This window comes from Spinacia oleracea, chromosome 1 (assembly GCF_020520425.1).
Source record: "Spinacia oleracea cultivar Varoflay chromosome 1, BTI_SOV_V1, whole genome shotgun sequence".
In the NCBI taxonomy this organism is placed as follows: domain Eukaryota; kingdom Viridiplantae; phylum Streptophyta; class Magnoliopsida; order Caryophyllales; family Amaranthaceae; genus Spinacia; species Spinacia oleracea.
Genome location: NC_079487.1, coordinates 29,956,205 through 29,976,337, shown reverse-complemented (window position 1 = coordinate 29,976,337; position 20,133 = coordinate 29,956,205). Strand labels below are relative to the sequence as shown.

General features: G+C 37.4%; 1 protein-coding gene across 1 annotated transcript; it reads right to left on the bottom strand.

Annotated features, from left to right (window-relative positions):
* Positions 1–1,782: 1,782 nt before the first annotated feature.
* LOC130466324 (uncharacterized) lies at positions 1,783–19,485 on the bottom strand. The gene is made up of 2 exons (XM_056835210.1): positions 19,267–19,485; positions 1,783–3,191 (listed from the first exon to the last, which is right to left on the bottom strand). Exons 1-2 carry the CDS (start codon positions 19,420–19,422, stop codon positions 3,045–3,047), a joined length of 303 nt encoding a protein of 100 aa, XP_056691188.1. The 5' UTR covers positions 19,423–19,485; the 3' UTR covers positions 1,783–3,044.
* Between the last annotated feature and the right edge of the window lie 648 nt (positions 19,486–20,133).

The following is a 20,133-nucleotide window of genomic DNA, read 5'->3' as shown; positions in this document are numbered from 1 at the left end:
ACTTGGCCTCACTTTTGGCTAATTCCACTCTTTTTCCTCCAATTCTCACACTCTTTCTCCTCTTTCTCTCTTCCCCATTTTGAAGCTTCAAACTTTCTCAAGCATCATCGAAAATGGCGTCGAAGGACCTGACAAACAAAAGTCAATGCCGGAAAGTGGGCTTTGGTTATCTCTCGCAAAAAACATTTAGCTTTATATATGATTTCACCCAAAAAATTTATATAAGGTTTTTTCTCGCAAAATTTGAGGTATAAAAGGTCATTTTTTACCTTATTTTATTTATTTTATATTCAAAATATGTGGGCAAATATTGGTGTTTTGTATTGGGCCCAAGCTTGATAAGACCTACAACGGGCCAAAATGGGGCTTTCGCGCATCTTCAAAAGAGAATTTATGGGTACTGTTCGTACAGATATGATGAGACATATGGAACACCATTAGTGCTTCTCTGTTCGAATCCAAACCAAACCAGTTTCTGCCATGTCTACTTTCACGGTAAATTATAGTGCGTTGTATTCACTTTCAATTAGTTTTTCTAAAACATATCTTATTTGAATTTATTACAACTTATTCCAGTTATAACTTATACTTGAAACTTCCTCATTTTTTCTAAACTTATATGTTCTTATCTAAACTAAATTTTATGAATATTAGTGGTCCGGGCGCGCGTTGAGCGCCGTATGCTCTGGAATAACTAATTTGGTATCAACTTTATTCTAATGCTTTATATATATTTGTACTAATGATATGTATAGTGACAAGTTGTACCAACTTTAATTTAATTCTTACTTCACAATAGCATAGCTTAGGAATAACTAATTTGGTATCAACTTTGTTCTAATGCTCTATACTAATGATATGTAGAGTGACACGTTGTACCGACTTTGATTTAATTCTTACTTCACAATATATGCTACTCCCTGTTCTTAAATATTAGTCCCTTTTTGACTTTTTCACCCGTTTCAACTCAATATTTAATCGTAAATATCTCAAAATACGTACGTTAAAAAAATATAAAAATTTGATATTGTTAAACTAAACATTGATACGAACAAAACAAGACCACACATAAATATATTTTGAAATACATATTGAAAAGAAATTAGAAGATTTTATTCAACTGCGAATAGTGACAAGATTCCAAAAGAGACAAATATTCGAGAACGGAGGGAGTATGTTGTTTGTTTGCTATGCTATTAATTTTTTTCGAAGTCAGCAACAGTAATTTCATGGATATGTCGAACAACTTCTTGTTGATATGTTAAATCCTATTTGGGAGGTTCGATAATGGGATCAATTTATTATTATTATTATTATTATTAATAATAATAATAATAATAATAATAATAATAATAAATAATAATAACAACAAGAACTAAATTTAAAAGTAAAATAAAATTTAATGGGTATCATTTAATAATAATAATCTATCTGTTCTCGAATATTATTCTCATTTGGAATTTTGACACTATTCACTATTGAAGAGAATCTTCTAATTTCTTGCCAATACAGACTTAAAAACATATTCATGTGAGATTTTATTTTGTTCGTCTTAATGTGTAGTTTTAGAATATCAATTTTTTTAACATACGCATTTGGAGATATTTACGGGTAAATATTGAGTTGAAACGAGTTGAAAAGTCAAAATATGACTAATATTTAAGAACAGAGGGAGTAAGAAGAATTAAATTTAAAGTAAAATGAAATATAATGGGGAGTTATTGTTCATAAGAACCGAATAGGAGAGAGCCAGAGAAGAAATGATAATCATGGTGTTGGGGATGTTAGGATTTTCTGGGATGGGATGATGAATTGAAGAACTTTGGGGCTCCATTTATCAGAGGAATATAAAGTTTGAATGAAAAGGAAAATGAAAAAGTGGAAGAAGATTAAAGAAGGGAAACACCTGGAAATTTTGTAAAAGTATGGTCAAATTTGTTAATGAGGTGTGAGGCGTGACTTGTGAGGTGTTACTGTTAATAAGAGAAATAACTTTTTTTTAAAATAAAAATCCGTCGATATATATTAATTAATTAGGGATGGAAACCCAAAACAAACCTAAATCCTCGCAAAGTGAGGTACAGTTTGGAAAACATAACAAAAGCCAACCCTAATTCGAACTACCACCCCCATCATACCCAAAATCCTTATCAAAATGCGGTAAAACTATGCATCCACAACCATGATTTTCAAAGTTCCTTAATCTAAACTTCCCACTAGAAATTACATAATTATATATACGCCTTCCCAAAAATTGATTATGCGGCCTCCCAAAAATTGATAAGAGACGCCATCACTTGATCGTGACAATTATGCGCCCTCCCAAAAGTTGATATCATCCAATTAGTTGTTGGTAACACTACCATCTGCATCATCATCTTCGACTTCAACAATTTGTATGTCCCTTGAAATTGTTGAACTACCAACAACAAATGGAGTGAACTCCTTTCCCTTTCCTTTGTCCTTGCTGATTGCATCCTTTGTTATTGTTGAACCTTGAACCACCTGCTTAATAGTAGAAACAATAGAACCAAACACAATTTTAGAAGCTGAAGAGCTCGCACCAGCCTTGTTGAGAATATCTCAATTGTTGTTCTTAGTATTACACATCGCCAACACTTGATCACGAGAATTTCTTCTCATCTCATGCGCATATTTTGGGTTTGCCTTTTCAAATTGACCTTCATAATCCTCCTTTGCACAAGATGGAATGATGTAGTGAAGCTTATGCCCCACCATCATTATCAAAGAATGAGCTGCCAAGGAATGAGCCACCCTGTTATGGGTCTTAGGAATATGAGAGAAACTGATTATCCAATTCTCCCCCAACAACTGAGCCACCTCCCTAAGGACAGGACCAAGCTCTTGATGAGGATGATCCTTCACCTTATCCAGGAGTAGTTTAAGATTTAAAGCATCTGTTTCCACTTCTAACTTATCGATCATAATTTTTTGCAATCTTAAGACCTTCTCTAAGTGCATACAGCTCAGAAGCAAGTGGAGAATGAACATTAAATTTGGTTGAGAAACCCACAAACCAAGATCTAGTGCCTTCGAAAGACACCCCCTCCTCCTGCCACATTTCCTGATTTCCAAGCTCCATCGATGTTCAGCTTCATAAAACCCTCTTTAGGAGGGATCCAATGCTTCTTATTGGCTGAATGATCTATCTTGTTGTCTGTATTCTTACCCTGCAAAGCCAAGTTAGTAATTTTCCAATCTATGAAGAAGGAGTTGTAAAGAGAAAAGGAACTTTTCATTTTGAGATGAAACACTGTTTTATTTCTTGAAAGCCCAATATGCCAAATGGCTATGGAAAAAATGACTTTCCAACTCTTAGAATTTTGAAGATTAAACTGCATCCACTCCTTCCAATCAGCATTATAAAAGCTATTGAAATGAAACTGATCATTTTTCCAAATTCTTTGAAAAATGAAAGACCATAACACACTATTGGGGACAATCCCTAAAAAGATGAATGTGGTCTTCCTTTTCATGAAGGCATCTAGAGCAAGTAGGACTTATGTCAGGAACTATTTGATTCAAGTTAGCAGCTACAGGAAAAATTTCATGACAACAATTCCATAAGACCATTTTATATTTATAAGGGAATTTCACTCTCCAAATAGATTTACAAGAGAAACCTGTAGAAAAGATAGGAGGGAACTCTTGGATTTTCGAGTGATAAGCTAATTTGATTTCAAAGTCACCCATTTTTGAAAACTTCCATCTAATGAAATCCTCTTCATCGATATTGTTAGAAAGAGGATAAGTCAAGATTAGGTTTTTAATGTAAGTAGGAACGAGATGTTGAATTTCATCTAAGTACCATTTCCCATTTTTAATTATCTTATCTATGAACCAATGAGTTTTCAAATCTGGAATTATAACCTCATCCAAAGTATATAAAGGAGCATCCCATATCCAATGATGATACCAAAGAGAGGTGTTTTTCCCATTACCTATTCCTATCATTAAACCTTTTTGAAGAATTGGAAGACCCTTAAGAATATCTCTCCACATAGGAGATTGATTGTAATTTGGAAAGCAATTAAAAAGTTTGGATCTCCTTAAATACTTCTCTTTAAAAATTCTAACCCATAATTTATCTAGTCTAGCAAGAATATTCCAACCTAATTTTGCCATAAAAGCTAAATTACATTCCTTTAGCCTTCTAATTCTCAATCCTCCTGAAATAGTTGAGTTTGTGACCTTATTCCAAGAAATTCTTGAAATATATCGACTTCGATCAACTTTATTCCATAGGAATTTTCTACAACATTTTTCTAGGGTAGTAATAGAAGTAGGAAGTAAATTAGTCTGCATTGCATAAAGAGGATACGAGTTAAGAAATGATTTAATAAGAGTGCAACGGCCAGCCATATTTAGCAATTTATCCTGCCATCCTCTTACTCTTTCTATTATCTTATCCAAAAGTCCCACATAAATAGCAATTTTTAGTTTATGAGGTCGAATATCCACTCCCAAATATTTTCCAAAGGAGATAGAGGTTTTAAGACCATAATTCCCTGCTATGTTATTTCTAGTATTATGATTCAAGGATCTCGGGAAAATTAAAGTAGATTTAGTCATACTTAGCTTCAAGCCTGACATATCTCCAAATTGTTTTAGAGTATTCATAATGATGGACATATTATCAACCGAAGCCACACTAAAAAGGAAAACGTCGTCTACATAAAAAAACATGGGAGATATTGATATTTCTAGTTAAAGAAATAGGTTTCCATTGACCCCTTTGTACTAATATTCAATCATATTAGACAATCTATCAAGACAAAGAACGAAAATATAAGAAGAAATCGGGTCCCCCTGCCTAATTCCTCTAGAAGGTAAAAAGGGGTCACAAACTTCTCCATTCCAGAGAATAGAAATGGAAATTTATTAACTGAATAGGGAAGTCAAAGAATAATTAGGTGTCTCTTATAAAATCCCATTCCAGACTATCGTAAGCTTTCGTAATATCCAATTTTAAGGCCATAATCTTATTCCTCTTTTTTGCCTTGTGAAAATGATGTGCCATTTCTTTTACCAAAATTACATTATCCTCTATTCCACGCCCCTTAATAAAGCTAGATTGTAACGGGCTCACGATACGATTTAGAATTGGTTTTAACCTTGAAGAAATAATTTTCGTAATTAACTTATAAATAGTGTTGCATAACCCTATTGGTCTAAATTCAGTAATCACTGTAGGCGAAGCAATTTAAGGGATTAAAGCAATACAAGAGTTATTAATCTCCTTAGGGATATTACCATCACAAAAACAAGAAAGGAAAAAATCATGAATAAAAGATCCTAAGTCATTCCAATGCTTTTGAAAAAAAATCGATTGAATACCATCTGGCCTTGGTGTTTTGATAGGGTCCATAGAGAACAGGTTTTGACGCACTCCATCAATTGACACCATAGCAGACAAATCCCTAATCTCTTCATCATTGAGTCTAAGATTACTCTTATTAGAACAATTTAAGTTTCCAGAGGCATGATGAAAAGTGAAGAGGAATTGAAAATAAGAGGAAGCCATATTTTTTAATTCCTATTGATCCGTAACCCAAATATCCAACTCATTTTTTAGGGTTAGAAGTTTCCCTCTTGATTTTTTAATCTTTGCCACAGTGTGAAAGTATTTAGTATTATAATCAGTATATCTTCTCCAATCAAAGCCCGCCTTTTGCGCCCAAATTATCCTTTCATTTATATAAATATCATTAAGCCTAACAATTACATCAGCCTCTAAATTAACTAAAAAACGAGAGTACTTTTTACTTAAAGCAATTTGGATACCATCAATTCTGGCAATGATATTAGCCTTTTGTTTTTTAAGATTTCCAAAGACATTGAAATTCCAATTCAAAATAGTATCCAAAAAAATCCTTCTACCATTCAGAAAATTATTATTAGGAGGACTCCAATTATTAACAAAATAATTCGAAAAATCAGGGTGACTTAGCCAAACTTCTTTGCATCTAAACGGAAACGGACCATTAGCAGAAGAATTATTTAAGGTAATTAAAACAGGAGAATGATCAGAATAAGTGCGAGGAAGATGATGAACCTTAGTGTGAGGAAAATTCTCCATCCATGGAGAATTAGCTAAAGCACGATCTAGACGCTCTTGGATCAAATCCATTCCTTCCCTTGTATTAGTCCAAGTATAAGGACACCCATTATAACCAATGTCGACCAGACCAGCATCATCCATAAAGTTGATGAGAATTTTGCCCTGCGAAGATCGAAACGGTCTTCCTCCCATCTTTTCTGATTGTGACGTAATTTGTTCATGTCACCTAGCACCAGCCAAGAAGTGCTTGGTGGAGGTAAATCCGAGCGCATATGATCCCAGAACTGATTTCTCTGAAGGAAATAATGCCCTTGGTCCAACTATGCATTCTATGTTAAGTCTAATAAATGCGGTTCAGTATTAATTAACAAGTTAATAATTCAGTGAGATCAAGTGAGCTGAATGCCTAGCTAGAGGCCGCTTCAGTTCAAGTGGAATTAATGATATTAATCCACAGCTTACTCTTGACTGAACCCGTAGGGTCACACAAATAGTACGTAAACGGATCAAGTATTTAATGGCATTAAATACTCCATCTATGAATATTCGGAACCGACGGATCTTGGTTTCAGTGGGAGCTAAGATCGTCACAGGCAAGAAATGAATACTCCGGAAACGATGATATTGCCGGAAACGGAAATATGGATCGTATCGGAAATATGAATATTATCCAAGTCGTAGATGTTGCCGGAAACGGAAACATGGTACGTATCGGAAAATATTGTTGGAAATGGAAATATTACCAGAATCGGAAATATTGCCGGAAACGGAAATATTGTCAGAATCGGAAATATTACCGGAATCGGAAAATAATTCCGGAAACGGAAATATTAAATATTTGTTCGAAAACGGAAATTAATTCCGGAATCGGAAATATTGAATATTGTTCGTATCGGAAATAGATTCCGGAAATGGAATTTTAATCGGAAGCGTATCGTACGAATTAGCATCGGACGAGGCCTGCCGGACGAAGGCCCAGCACGAAGCCAGGCCATCGCCCAGCAAGCACGCACGCCACAGCCCAGCGCGCACAAGGCCACGCATGCGTGGGCCGCGCTGCGTGGGCTGCTGCTCGCATGCGTGGGCAGCCCTTGTGGCTGCCGTGTGTGTGTGAGTTTGAGCTCATGCGAGATTCCTGAATCTGCAAGAGTCAGTGTATGATTAAATGTCTATTCCTATTGGATAAATTGATTAAGTAGAATTCATGTAGAATTCTAATTCCAATTAATTCGCATCCTACTAGGATTACGATTCCTTTTCCATAACTCTATAAATAAAGGCCTAGGGGTCATAATTTATACACAAGTTTCAAAGTATTCAAAAGTGAGTTTTTTGAGAGAAAATTCAAACACCCATCTTGCCCCAAAAGTGCCGAATTTTCTGAGTACCTTAAGGGCGATTCTAGTTGGTCAATCTTAAGGCGGATCCGGACGTGCTGTGGACTTTCTACGGAGGGACGACACTTGGAGTCCTAAAAGACTTGTTCTTGTTCGGTTCGGGCGCAGCTAGGGAAGGCACGCAACAAAGAGTATGCATCTAAACTATGCTAAATGATTATGTGTAAATAATATGTTTCCTGGGTTAATGGTTGTTTCCGCATGATCTATGTAATGTCATATGTATCATAACCTAACAGTGGTATCACGAGCCCCTTATTATTTTCATAATCTAAATTGCATGAACATGGTTAAATATTACAAATTTGCAAGAATTAAAAGGGGTGATTAATTTTCGTAATTGTTAATTAGTTGCAAATTGCGTTTATTTAATTATACGTACGCAGTTTTTCGGCAGTTTCTTCATTACTCATCCGAATTGAGTGATTTTTGTGTCAATTCCGCATGTAAAAGGCATTCTAAAATTTTGACAAAAATACTATTTTTCTGCCGAACCCAGAATTCTCAAATTCGAAGCCTAACTATGACTTTTCGAAGGTTTTAGTTTTTCGAATGCAAAATTTCGTAAATTTAAGATGTTAAATTAAATATTTGCGATTCTTGTTGATAAATCTTGAATTTTTGATTGACCTACTGCATATGTTTAACAAGTTTGAATGCCTAGTCTTGTTAATTATGCAATCTAATTTGTAATTATGATTAATTTGTTGAAAATTAGAATAATTTAGAATTAATTTGATTTTCATAATTAATTATAATTTAATTAGAAACCTATGATTAAAAACCACCATAAAAATTGTAAATTTACGATAAATTTTAAATTTTTATGACCTAGACTTGAATCCATAACAATCGGAAATCAATTGGATAATAAATTTTCGATTTTTTCGCCCTAAAATTATGAAATTAATAATATTTATTAATTTGTCATTAATTTTAAATATAAATTTTAAATTTTTATGCGATTCGTTCAAATAACTTGCACGCACGAAGCAATGGACGCTTCGTGTTACCCTTAAGGGGTGTTGTATAATGCGGGCATGCGACGACGAGCAAGGGAGCTCGTCGCCCGTGCGGCACGAATGCAATGAGCAAGGCCGTAGTGCACGAGCACAAGGCAGCAGCCCTGCCTTGTGTCGTGTGCCACGAGCAATGAACGTATGGGCATGGGCGAGGGGCGAGCCAAGGCAGTCGCGTGTGGGCAGCAAGCGAGCTGCGCCACAGCGCGCGCTGCCTCGCACAACAGCGCGCAGCCTCGTGCGCAGCGAGCGCAAGCTCGCGTGCCACGAGCGCTGCGCCCAGCATCACTCGCGCGCACCAGCGAGCGATCTCGCGCGCCAGCGAGCGATGCAGCGCCCCAGCGAGCGATGGCTCGCGCGCACCAGCGAGCGATCTCGCGCGCCAGCGCGCGATCTCGCGCGCCAGCGAGCGATGCAGCGCCCCAGCGAGCGATGGCTCGCGCGCACCAGCGAGTGATCTCGCGCACCAGCAAGCGCGGTAACGCGCGCGCGCTGCGAGCGATAGCTCGCGTGCGGTGGGCGCTGTGCGGAGGCTTGCGTATGGGACAGCAGCAGCTATGCAACGAGCGCATGGGCTGCGCGCACATGGCCAGCAATGGCTGTGTGCGTACAGCCCATGGGCGTGCAACGCGTAGGGTGTTTGCGTTACGATTAGATCGTTTTGAATGTTTAATTTGAAAATTTCAGTTCACGTAATTTTTAATTGATTTTAAAATTAATAATTTGAATTAATTTCTTGGATTTTAATTTTGAATATTATAATTATAATAAATGGCATTTATTCTAATTATTTTACTAAAATTAAAATCATAAATTAATTTAAATGTGACTGAAATTAAAATTAAATTTTTGGATTCAATTATAAATTTATATGAGCTTTAAATTTTAATTAAATTTGTATGTTTCCGGTTAGACTAGAAATACAATTTTATGTTTAAAATTAGTAAAGCATATGAATTTATTGGTTTGAGTGGGAGTGCTTTTAGTCATAAACTCTTGATTAGGTCTACAAATCCTTAAGGTTAAAACAACTCGATTAGAATTAATAAGGACTGAATAATTGGTAGATTATTGGTGCCCTTGATTAATTGCTGCAAATGTTTACGTGATGCATAATGTGTTTGACTAACCAGCTATGTGGGCCATTCATGATAATGAATGGGTGAATGGTATATATTGTATATGTACTGTTTTGCAGGTTATGAAGTGACTAGTATGGCCCAAATAGGATAGAAAATATGGTCTGCGTACCATTAATTTGAATGTAATTGGTCTAAAGTACCAAAGTTGTTTTTCAATTCAAATATGGTCTGCGTACCATCAAATAGTTGTAATTAGTTATAACTTATCCTATTTGAAGAAAATGGTGCCTCCCACGGAGATTTTCAAGACGGACTTTGAAGTCAAAGCTTCAAGATGAAGTCGGGCCATACTAGATCACAAATATCTTATGCATGTTTTAAGTTATTTATTGCTTTAAATATGTCTTAAAATGCATGAGATCAAAAGCTTGATTATGTTGCATGATTAAGGATTTTAGTTCACTTAAAATCTAACCAATATAGTAAGAGCCTTAAGTTCCAAACTTAAAAATTGAGTTAAAAGGTGCCATGCCAAAATATACACTTGCTTGGATATCCTTTACATCAATCTAGTAATAGTTTTCGCTCAGCGAGGTGTTACTTATTGGTCCTAAAGGGGCAAGGTACACAAATAATTGTGAGTACATGTTAGTTTTGGTGAAACTCAACGATATAAGTAAGGAGTCCTTTTATGTCGTGGCAAATTCGATAGGTTTACCTAATAAGTTCTTAGACGTACCTATCAACCAAGAATAGTTTCTAGACTATTAGCAAAAGGCTTTTGCTTACCTAAGATGTTCTAGGATTAAGTCGACAAACTGTGCTTAGTTCTTCAATGATTTTAGGATCTTGGAATCATTTTATTCACACCTGCCGGAACACATAACTTGAATAAAATGCTTAATAAACATTGAATTATGCATGTATGCTAGAATTTATGTTTATTAAGAGAAACTGTGAATGGTTATTTATTTGTTTATTCTTTTCAATTGTAGTTTTAATATGGCAAACAACAATCAAAACATCATCATGGGTTCTGAGCTTATGGTCAAGCTGAACCTGACAAATTTTCTTGAATGGGAAGCTAAGCTAGTTGAAATAGTCAAACTCAATGGACTTGAGTATGTACTATCACATCCCATGCCAAGCTACTATGCCAGAGACATGACCCCTGAGAGATTTTACGCCTGGGATGCGGATCTCAAAAAGGTTATGAGTCTCATGCTGAACAATATCCCTGATGATTGGGCTAGAAGGTTTGTAGCCTATGAACCTTTTACGCTCATCAAGAATCTGAGGGATATCTGTCGTGGAAGTACGGAGGACAGGGACCTGAACGTCCATGAGTTGATTGAATCAATGTCTGGACTAAAGGTTAGTTCTCCCAACAGGTGTTATAGGATGGAGGTCCAAGAAACACATGTTCAGCTCCTTCGCACTAAACAGAGGGTAGGCGTCCCACTGAGGTTCCATGTGGATCTTATGTATTCATATTTTGATCGCCTAAGTCTACTAGGAACACCAATAAGCGAAAGGATGGCAGTCTCTGTCTTGCTCAATTCACTACACAGTGGGTTTGGTCGCTTCAAGCAACAATACCTAAGTGAACCAAGAGAAGAAACAGTTGCAGAATTTATTCACCTTGTCAGAAAGGCTGAAATAGTACTGGACTGTGAAGCCAAGGATTTACTCAAGGCTAGAAAGAGACCATTCAAGAAAGGTGGAAAGTCCAAGGGCAATGCTAAATCAAAGCAGGACAAGTCCACATCAAGCTGTCTTTATTGTGATGGAATAGGCCATTACAAAAGAGAATGTCCAAAGCTAAAGGAAGATCAGAAGAACGGAACAGTCGTTCCATCTTCAGGTATTTTCGTTATAGACTGTATACTTGCTAATTCAACTTCTTGGGTATTAGATACAGGTTGTGGCTCACACTTATGTTCCAATCCACAGGGACTAAGAAGAAGTAGAAAGTTAAGCAAGGGTGAAGTCGACCTACGAGTGGGAAATGGAGCACGGATTGCTGCATTAGCCGTAGGAACTTACTATTTGTCGTTGCCCTCCGGGCTAGTTTTGGAACTGGAAGAATGTTTCCATGTTCCAAGTCTTACTAAAAACATCATTTCAGTTTCTTGCTTAGATGCTAAGGGATTTTCCTTTATAATAAAAGACAATAGTTGTTCGTTTTATTTTAAAGAGATGTTTTATGGATCTGCTAGATTAGTCAATGGACTTTATTTATTAGATCACGACAAACAAGTATATAACATAAATACCAAAAAGGCCAAAAAGGATGATTCAGATCTCACCTATCTGTGGCATTGTCGATTAGGCCATATAAACTTGAAACGCTTAGAAAGACTTCAAAGGGAAGGAATTCTAGAACCATTTGACTTAGAGGATTATGGTAAATGCGAATCATGTTTACTTGGCAAAATGACAAAGCAACCTTTCTCTAAAGTTGGAGAAAGAGCAAATGAACTATTGGGTTTAATCCATACAGATGTATGTGGACCAATGAGTACAAATGCTAGAGGTGGTTTCAGCTACTTTATCACTTTCACTGATGACTTCAGTAGGTATGGTTATGTCTACCTAATGAAGCATAAGTCTGAATCCTTTGACAAATTCAAGGAATTTCAGAGTGAAGTAGAGAATCAATTAGGCAAGAAGATTAAGGCACTGCGGTCTGATAGAGGCGGTGAATATCTGAGCTATGAATTTGATGACCATCTGAAAGAATGTGGAATTCTATCAGAATTGACTCCTCCTGGAACACCACAATGGAACGGTGTGTCAGAACGGGCTAGACATGGTCAGGTCAATGATGGGTCAGGCCGAACTTCCATTAGAATTTTGGGGACATGCACTAAATACAGCTGCACTCACTATAAATAGAGCTCCGTCTAAAGCTGTCGAAAAGACTCCATACGAATTATGGTTTGGAAAGCCTCCAAATGTGTCTTTTCTTAAGATTTGGGGATGTGAAGTATACGTCAAACGATTAATTTCAGACAAACTTCATCCAAAATCTGACAAATGTATCCTTGTGGGCTATCCAAAGGAAACAAAGGGGTATTACTTCTACAATACATCTGAGAACAAAGTGTTTGTTGCTCGAGATGGTGTCTTTTTGGAGAAGGATCACATTTCCAAAATGACAAGTGGGAGAAAAGTAGACCTCGAAGAAATTCGAGTCGAACAACAAACTCTAGAGAATGCTCAAGATGACATTCAGGATGAAACTCAGAGATCTTTAGAAGAATCTGGTGAGAATCATGGTCAATCTAGAAATGTTACCCCGCGTAGATCGCAAAGATATAGATCTCAACCGGAAAGGTACTTAGGTATTTTGACGAACGAGAGCTATGACGTTCTATTACTTGAAAGTGATGAACCTGCGACTTACAAGCAAGCTATGACGAGCCCTAGCTCCAAGCAATGGCAAGAAGCCATGCAATCTGAATTAGACTCCATGTCTGAAAACCAAGTATGGGATTTGGTCGATTTGCCAGATGGCTACCAAGCCATTGGAAGCAAATGGGTTTTCAAACTGAAAAAGGACAAGGATGGGAAACTTGAAGTTTTCAAAGCTAGATTGGTTGCGAAAGGTTACAGGCAAGTCCACGGTGTGGATTACGATGAAACCTTTTCACCAGTTGCAATGCTAAAGTCTATTCGAATAATGTTAGCAATCGCTGCATATTACGATTACGAAATATGGCAGATGGATGTCAAAACTGCTTTCTTAAACGGCGTTTTAACAGAAACTGTGTTTATGACACAGCCTGAAGGTTTTGAGGATCCAAAGAATGCTAAAAAGGTATGCAAGCTAAAGAAGTCAATCTACGGATTGAAGCAGGCATCCAGGAGCTGGAATATACGTTTTGATGAAGCAGTCAGTGACTTTGGTTTCATCAAGAACGCGGACGAATCTTGTGTATACAAGAAGGTCAGTGGGAGCAAAATTGCTTTCCTAGTATTATATGTCGACGACATATTGCTTATCGGAAATGACATTCCTATGTTGAACTCTGTCAAGATTTGGCTTGGGAAATGTTTTTCGATGAAGGATCTAGGAGAAGCACAGTACATATTGGGCATCAAGATTTACAGAGATAGATCTAAAAAGATGATTGGACTTAGTCAAAGCACTTATATCAATAAGGTGCTTGATAGGTTCAAGATGGCGGACTCCAAGCGAGGCTACCTACCCATGTCTCATGGAATGACTCTAAGCAAGACTCAGTGCCCAAAAACACTTGATGAGCGTAGACGAATGAATGGGATTCCATATGCATCATTGATTGGTTCAATAATGTATGCTATGATATGTACACGCCCGGATGTTGCGTACGCACTCAGTGCTACGAGCAGATACCAGTCAGACCCAGGAGAGGCGCATTGGACTGCTGCCAAGAACATTCTGAAGTACCTGAAAAGGCACAAAGATGACTTCCTGGTCTATGGTGGAGATGATGAATTAATTGTTAAAGGCTATACGGACGCAAGTTTCCAAACCGACAAAGATGATTTCAGATCACAGTCTGGGTTTGTCTTCTGCCTCAACGGAGGAGCAGTAAGCTGGAAAAGTGCTAAGCAAAGCACCATTGCGGATTCTACAACTGAAGCGGAGTACATTGCTGCACATGAAGCAGCAAAGGAAGCTATATGGCTAAGGAAGTTCATAGGAGAACTTGGTGTAGTCCCCTCCATTAAAGGACCAATAGCCCTGTATTGTGATAATAACGGAGCTATTGCACAGGCAAAAGAGCCTAGACACCACCAGAGAGTCAAGCATGTACTTCGTAGATTTCACCTTCTACGAGAGTTCGTTGAAAGAAAAGAAGTCGAGATAAGCAAAATTGGAACTGATGACAACATATCAGATCCATTAACTAAACCTCTGCCGCAAGCGAAGCACAACTCGCACACTGCAGCTATGGGAATCAAGCATATTGGAGAATGGCTTTGATGTCTCTGTTTAATGTTTTAAAGTTTTAGAGTTTAAATCTTTGTAAAACATTATTGGTTAATCATTCACAATAAATGAAAGGAATTCATTTTTCCATTTAATTTGTGGTTTATTAAATGATGAGTCCCTTCAACTTGACGATATATTCAAGATAGACTGTCAGGACCAGTCCTGTGACTAAGAAATGTCTATCAAGTGAACTTGAATGTCAAAGGTTGAAAATGGTCCCTAGTCGGAGTTTTCTATAAAATTGGACGCATAGAAAACGTTAGACGATTAGAATGCAAGATGACTAGTAGTTCTGTTTCTTGAACTATGTGGACATGGAAATGTCATAATCATTTGCATAGATACTTACTTTGGGAAGACTAGTATCGGACAAGACCTATGAAACTTTACTGTAAGAGATGAAAGTCTGTCATAAGTAAATTTCATTAAATTATTAGACACTAAATCCTCAATACCTGAGTGATTTGAGATTACTTGTTTGAGAACTGGTTGCTTTGACGTTGACCAACCGTCGCACCGTAAAAGGAGGCTATAAAGGCAACGCTCAGGTAATCACCTATCAAACGAAGTCTAATCTCAAGATCGCAAGATTGGGATTGTCCTCCCATAAATCGGGATGAGATGCTTAAAAGTTGTACAAGGCCACTCGGAGAGCTAGAAACTGTGAAATGCATGGCCGTGCTCGGATGAATCATAGGCTATGATTATCTGTTTATTTGATCAGTTGAACTCTGAAACCGAGGAACACCTCTGGACATAATAAGGATGACAACTCTTACCTTATGTTCAAGAGCAAGCATCGAGCGACAAAGGAATTAGGAAATGCACACTTGTCCCTAAGGACAAGTGGGAGACTGAAGGAAATAATGCCCTTGGTCCAAGTATGCATTCTATGTTAAGTCTAATAAATGCGGTTCAGTATTAATTAACAAGTTAATAATTCAGTGAGATCAAGTGAGCTGAATGCCTAGCTAGAGGCCGCTTCAGTTCAAGTGGAATTAATGATATTAATCCACAGCTTACTCTTGACTGAACCCGTAGGGTCACACAAATAGTACGTAAACGGATCAAGTATTTAATGGCATTAAATACTCCATCTATGAATATTCGGAACCGACGGATCTTGGTTTCAGTGGGAGCTAAGATCGTCACAGGCAAGAAATGAATACTCCGGAAACGATGATATTGCCGGAAACGGAAATATGGATCGTATCGGAAATATGAATATTATCCAAGTCGTAGATGTTGCCGGAAACGGAAACATGGTACGTATCGGAAAATATTGTTGGAAATGGAAATATTACCAGAATCGGAAATATTGCCGGAAACGGAAATATTGTCAGAATCGGAAATATTACCGGAATCGGAAAATAATTCCGGAAACGGAAATATTAAATATTTGTTCGAAAACGGAAATTAATTCCGGAATCGGAAATATTGAATATTGTTCGTATCGGAAATAGATTCCGGAAATGGAATTTTAATCGGAAGCGTATCGTACGAATTAGCATCGGACGAGGCCTGCCGGACGAAGGCCCAGCACGAAGCCAGGCCATCGCCCAGCAAGCACGCACGCCACAGCCCAGCGCGCACAAGGCCACGCATGCGTGGGCCGCGCTGCGTGGGCTGCTGCTCGCATGCGTGGGCAGCCCTTGTGGCTGCCGTGTGTGTGTGAGTTTGAGCTCATGCGAGATTCCTGAATCTGCAAGAGTCAGTGTATGATTAAATGTCTATTCCTATTGGATAAATTGATTAAGTAGAATTCATGTAGAATTCTAATTCCAATTAATTCGCATCCTACTAGGATTACGATTCCTTTTCCATAACTCTATAAATAAAGGCCTAGGGGTCATAATTTATACACAAGTTTCAAAATATTCAAAAGTGAGTTTTTTGAGAGAAAATTCAAACACCCATCTTGCCCCAAAAGTGCCGAATTTTCTGAGTACCTTAAGGACGATTCTAGTTGGTCAATCTTAAGGCGGATCCGGACGTGCTGTGGACTTTCTACGGAGGGACGACACTTGGAGTCCTAAAAGACTTGTTCTTGTTCGGTTCGGGCGCAGCTAGGGAAGGCACGCAACAAAGAGTATGCATCTAAACTATGCTAAATGATTATGTGTAAATAATATGTTTCCTGGGTTAATGGTTGTTTCCGCATGATCTATGTAATGTCATATGTATCATAACCTAACATTCTCATAGCAGGAGTACTTGGTGCATGCATTGCCATAATGAGTCCCTCTTTGCCCAGATTTTTGAAATGAAAAAGAGCATGAAAATGATGAATTTCTGCATAAAAAAGGACCAAGTCCACTGTATTTTTCCAAAAGATCCAAATTCCCCCACTCGTTTCCATTGGTCGAACCACCCTATAATCATGAAAGCGAAGCTCCATCATCACCTCCTTAGCTCGACTCCCATCCAATTTAGTTTCCAGAAAAACGAAGATATCAGGATGTTGATTATTTATTACTTCCTTTGCATGATCAATAAAATGATTCCTATTAGCCCCACGAACATTCCACATACACACTTTCATCTGAGGGTTTGGCTTGATAAGAGCTGAATTAATACGAACCGGATTATTGGGGTTGTATGGTTGACGAATCAAGTAACTCTCCCAATCCTTCCAGAATTGTTGTGCCCTTGTTAGGTGAATGTCCTCCAAGCGAACTGGAGTCAGATAAGTGAAGATTTGCCTCTGTCCCAGAGCTGGATTCCAATATCTTACTTTTATTTGCAATCCCACCACCTCCTCCGTCGTCATGTACATAGCTGTAAGGCGATCTTGGTGGCCCATGTCTTGACCTTGTGTTTCTGAATGTAAGGGTATTATGTGAACCCCTCTTGGCAGCTGTGGTAGTGGCTGCCTTCGACTGACCATAACTCGATTTGTTGGGATAAATTCCCAGTTCTTTCAGCCTGCATGTTGCCTCGATCCCACTGGAATTGGAGAATACGGACCCACTGGTTTGCTCAATTTGTGAGGAACTGGTGGAATTGAGGATGCTTGCCCCTGGTATTTCAAGGAGTTGAGGGTTGTGAGACTGCTCCTCAATTCCTCCAATATCGCTGACTGAACTCGGGTTTTCGTGCATGGATTTTTCGGTGAGGATGGGAAGAGATTGAGAGTCCGGGGAGGATTCATATCCCATGGATCCTTTGGAAGTTTCCCTGGAATGTTCACTGGTATTTGACCATAATCCTTCCTTTTCCGAAACTGAACCGGGCGGCGATGATAGGTGGTTATCGGTAATTGATTCAACTCCATGCATATCGACTTCTAGGCTTGATTTGGATCCATAGGGAGGTAAAGGAGAAGAAGGAAGTTGATTGATAGTTGGAGATAGAGCAGAGGAAGAAGAAGAGATAAAAGGAAGAGAGAGAGTGGTGTTTGAAGAGTGGTTGAGGGAAGGGTTTAAAAGAACTTCAGAGGAAGAAGCTGAAGGGTTTAAAGCTTCATCGCCCAATGGGGAAGCATCCATTTGCTCCGAGAGTTGTGCAACGTGTTGAGAAACACCTTTACTCTGGTCACTGGCATTACTTGTTGAGGTAGACAAAATATTTGTTTCATTATTGTGAAGATGTTCTTGCTGTTCAATTGGAGTAGAAATATTTTTGATTGGGTGGAAGATGAAGGGTGATTACCTTTCCCATGCAGGGGAGCCTTCACCAAAAAATTTCTTGAGCCATTAAATGGCAAATTTTTATTTCTTCCATACTCATTAATTCTTGAATTATTCAAGGAATTTCCAGAATTTCTTCCTCTAGGATTATCTACCCTGTGTTTATTATTGTTATTACTTCTCCTATTGGTTACTAAGGTCCATGGGCCATAATCCTGCTGATCCATATCCTTTTCTGTTTGCTCATTTATTCCTCTAACATTAATATCAATATGAGTTGAGCTTGGGCCTGGAACTCCTGTTCTTGGTAATCCATTATCATTAGTTTTTTCCAAATTAATTCTATTAGTAATATTAACACAATTTTGCTTGATGTGACCTATTTTTCCACACTCAAAACATAAGGCATCTATATTTTCATATAATATGGATTGCCAATCTCCTCCAATCCAAACTTTCATTACCAGTGGTTTTTCCAAATTTATTTCAACACAAATTCGTGCATACCTAGCTCTTGTTATTTTATCCGTCGCATAGTCTACCCTAATAGGTTTTCCTAGGATTTTTGCAATGCTAAACAAATCCTCCTTATCATAATATTCCACCGGTAATTCTGCAAATCTAACCTAAACCATTATTTTATCAAAGGTATTAACTGATGATCTAAAATTAAGTTTCCAATTGGTTATCATTATGTAATGATCCAAGATGAACCATGGCCCCCCAAACAAAGCTCTTTCGTAATCCTCCTCTAAAGTGAATCTAAAGAAAAAGACTCATTTTCCCACATCAATAGTTTTCATTGATCCTTTAATTCTCCACATAGATCTAACTCTAGTATCCATATAAGCAAGTTTCACATTAATTCCCAAACATTTTCCCATTAGAGTCAACTTCCATGGTGATCTTAATCGTGCTAAGGTATCTCTATCGAAGGTAACAACAAGATTACTATCTGGAGCTATGTTATCCTCCTCATCATTCCACCCTTTTGAAGTAGTAATAATGTTCGTTGCCTCATCAAACCATTGAGTTGATTTTGAGAGTGCATCACGAAATGAAATTGTACTTACCTTGTTAGAAATTGTTGCCATATTATCAATATGACGTTGATTTCTGTTGATTTCCTCGTCTTCCCTTTGTTCTATTTCCTTAGTTGATGAATTGTGTATGATCTCATGCATTTCTTCATCCTGAGTTGGAGATGGAGACGGCGTCTCCTCCTCCATTTCTCTAGGGTTAACAAGAGTTCAAGTTGATTTTTGCTTTCTTTCTCTCTCTAAGACTTTCTACAATGCTCCCCAAATCTATAAGAGAAATAACTTAGCTGCCACTTTTTAAAGAGTAATTATCCCCCCACTTTGATATTATTATATGTATACTATACTTTAAAATAAGATGTTTGCACGCCACATGCCTTTTTTTTTGGGTAAAACATAATTATGTTCATCTTTTTCACTTTTCTCCTTGATTAGTTTTTGTTTGTTTCGCATTCTAATTTTGATTTTATCATACTCCAAATGTATCATATTTGATTATTTCAAAAAAAACCATCATCTAATAATATTATATAGTCAATATAACCGAAATTTTAAATTAAAACTTGTGCATCGCACGGGATAAAGCTAGTTATTTTATTACATTAAGATAAGAATTGAATTAATTTAGATTCCCCCGTTTCATAATGTTATTCTTGTTTAAAATCTTACAACTATTTAGAAATATTTGAGTAATCTAATCATTCTCAATATATAGTCGTGGGAGTATTGTGTGATTTGTCTCAATGAGTGTTTTAAAAATATAATTTTTTTTTTACTAATACGAAATTAAAGATATTAAAGGTCAAATATATGCATTCGCAAATATATACAATCAAAACAGGAAGAAGAAATGGACTCCTATATCATGTGCAACATATATGAACTCCTATATGATAAATA

What these genes read in the sequence shown, in the direction of transcription:
- LOC130466324 (XM_056835210.1), bottom strand. Translation starts at nt 19,422, where the DNA reads ATGGAGGAGGAGACGCCGTCTCCATCTCCAACTCAGGATGAAGAAATG. An exon ending in TGGCAACAATTTCTAACAAG is followed by an intron (nt 3,192 to 19,266) that starts GTAAGTACAATT and finishes TTGGCTTTGCAG; the next exon opens with GGTAAGAATACAGACAACAA.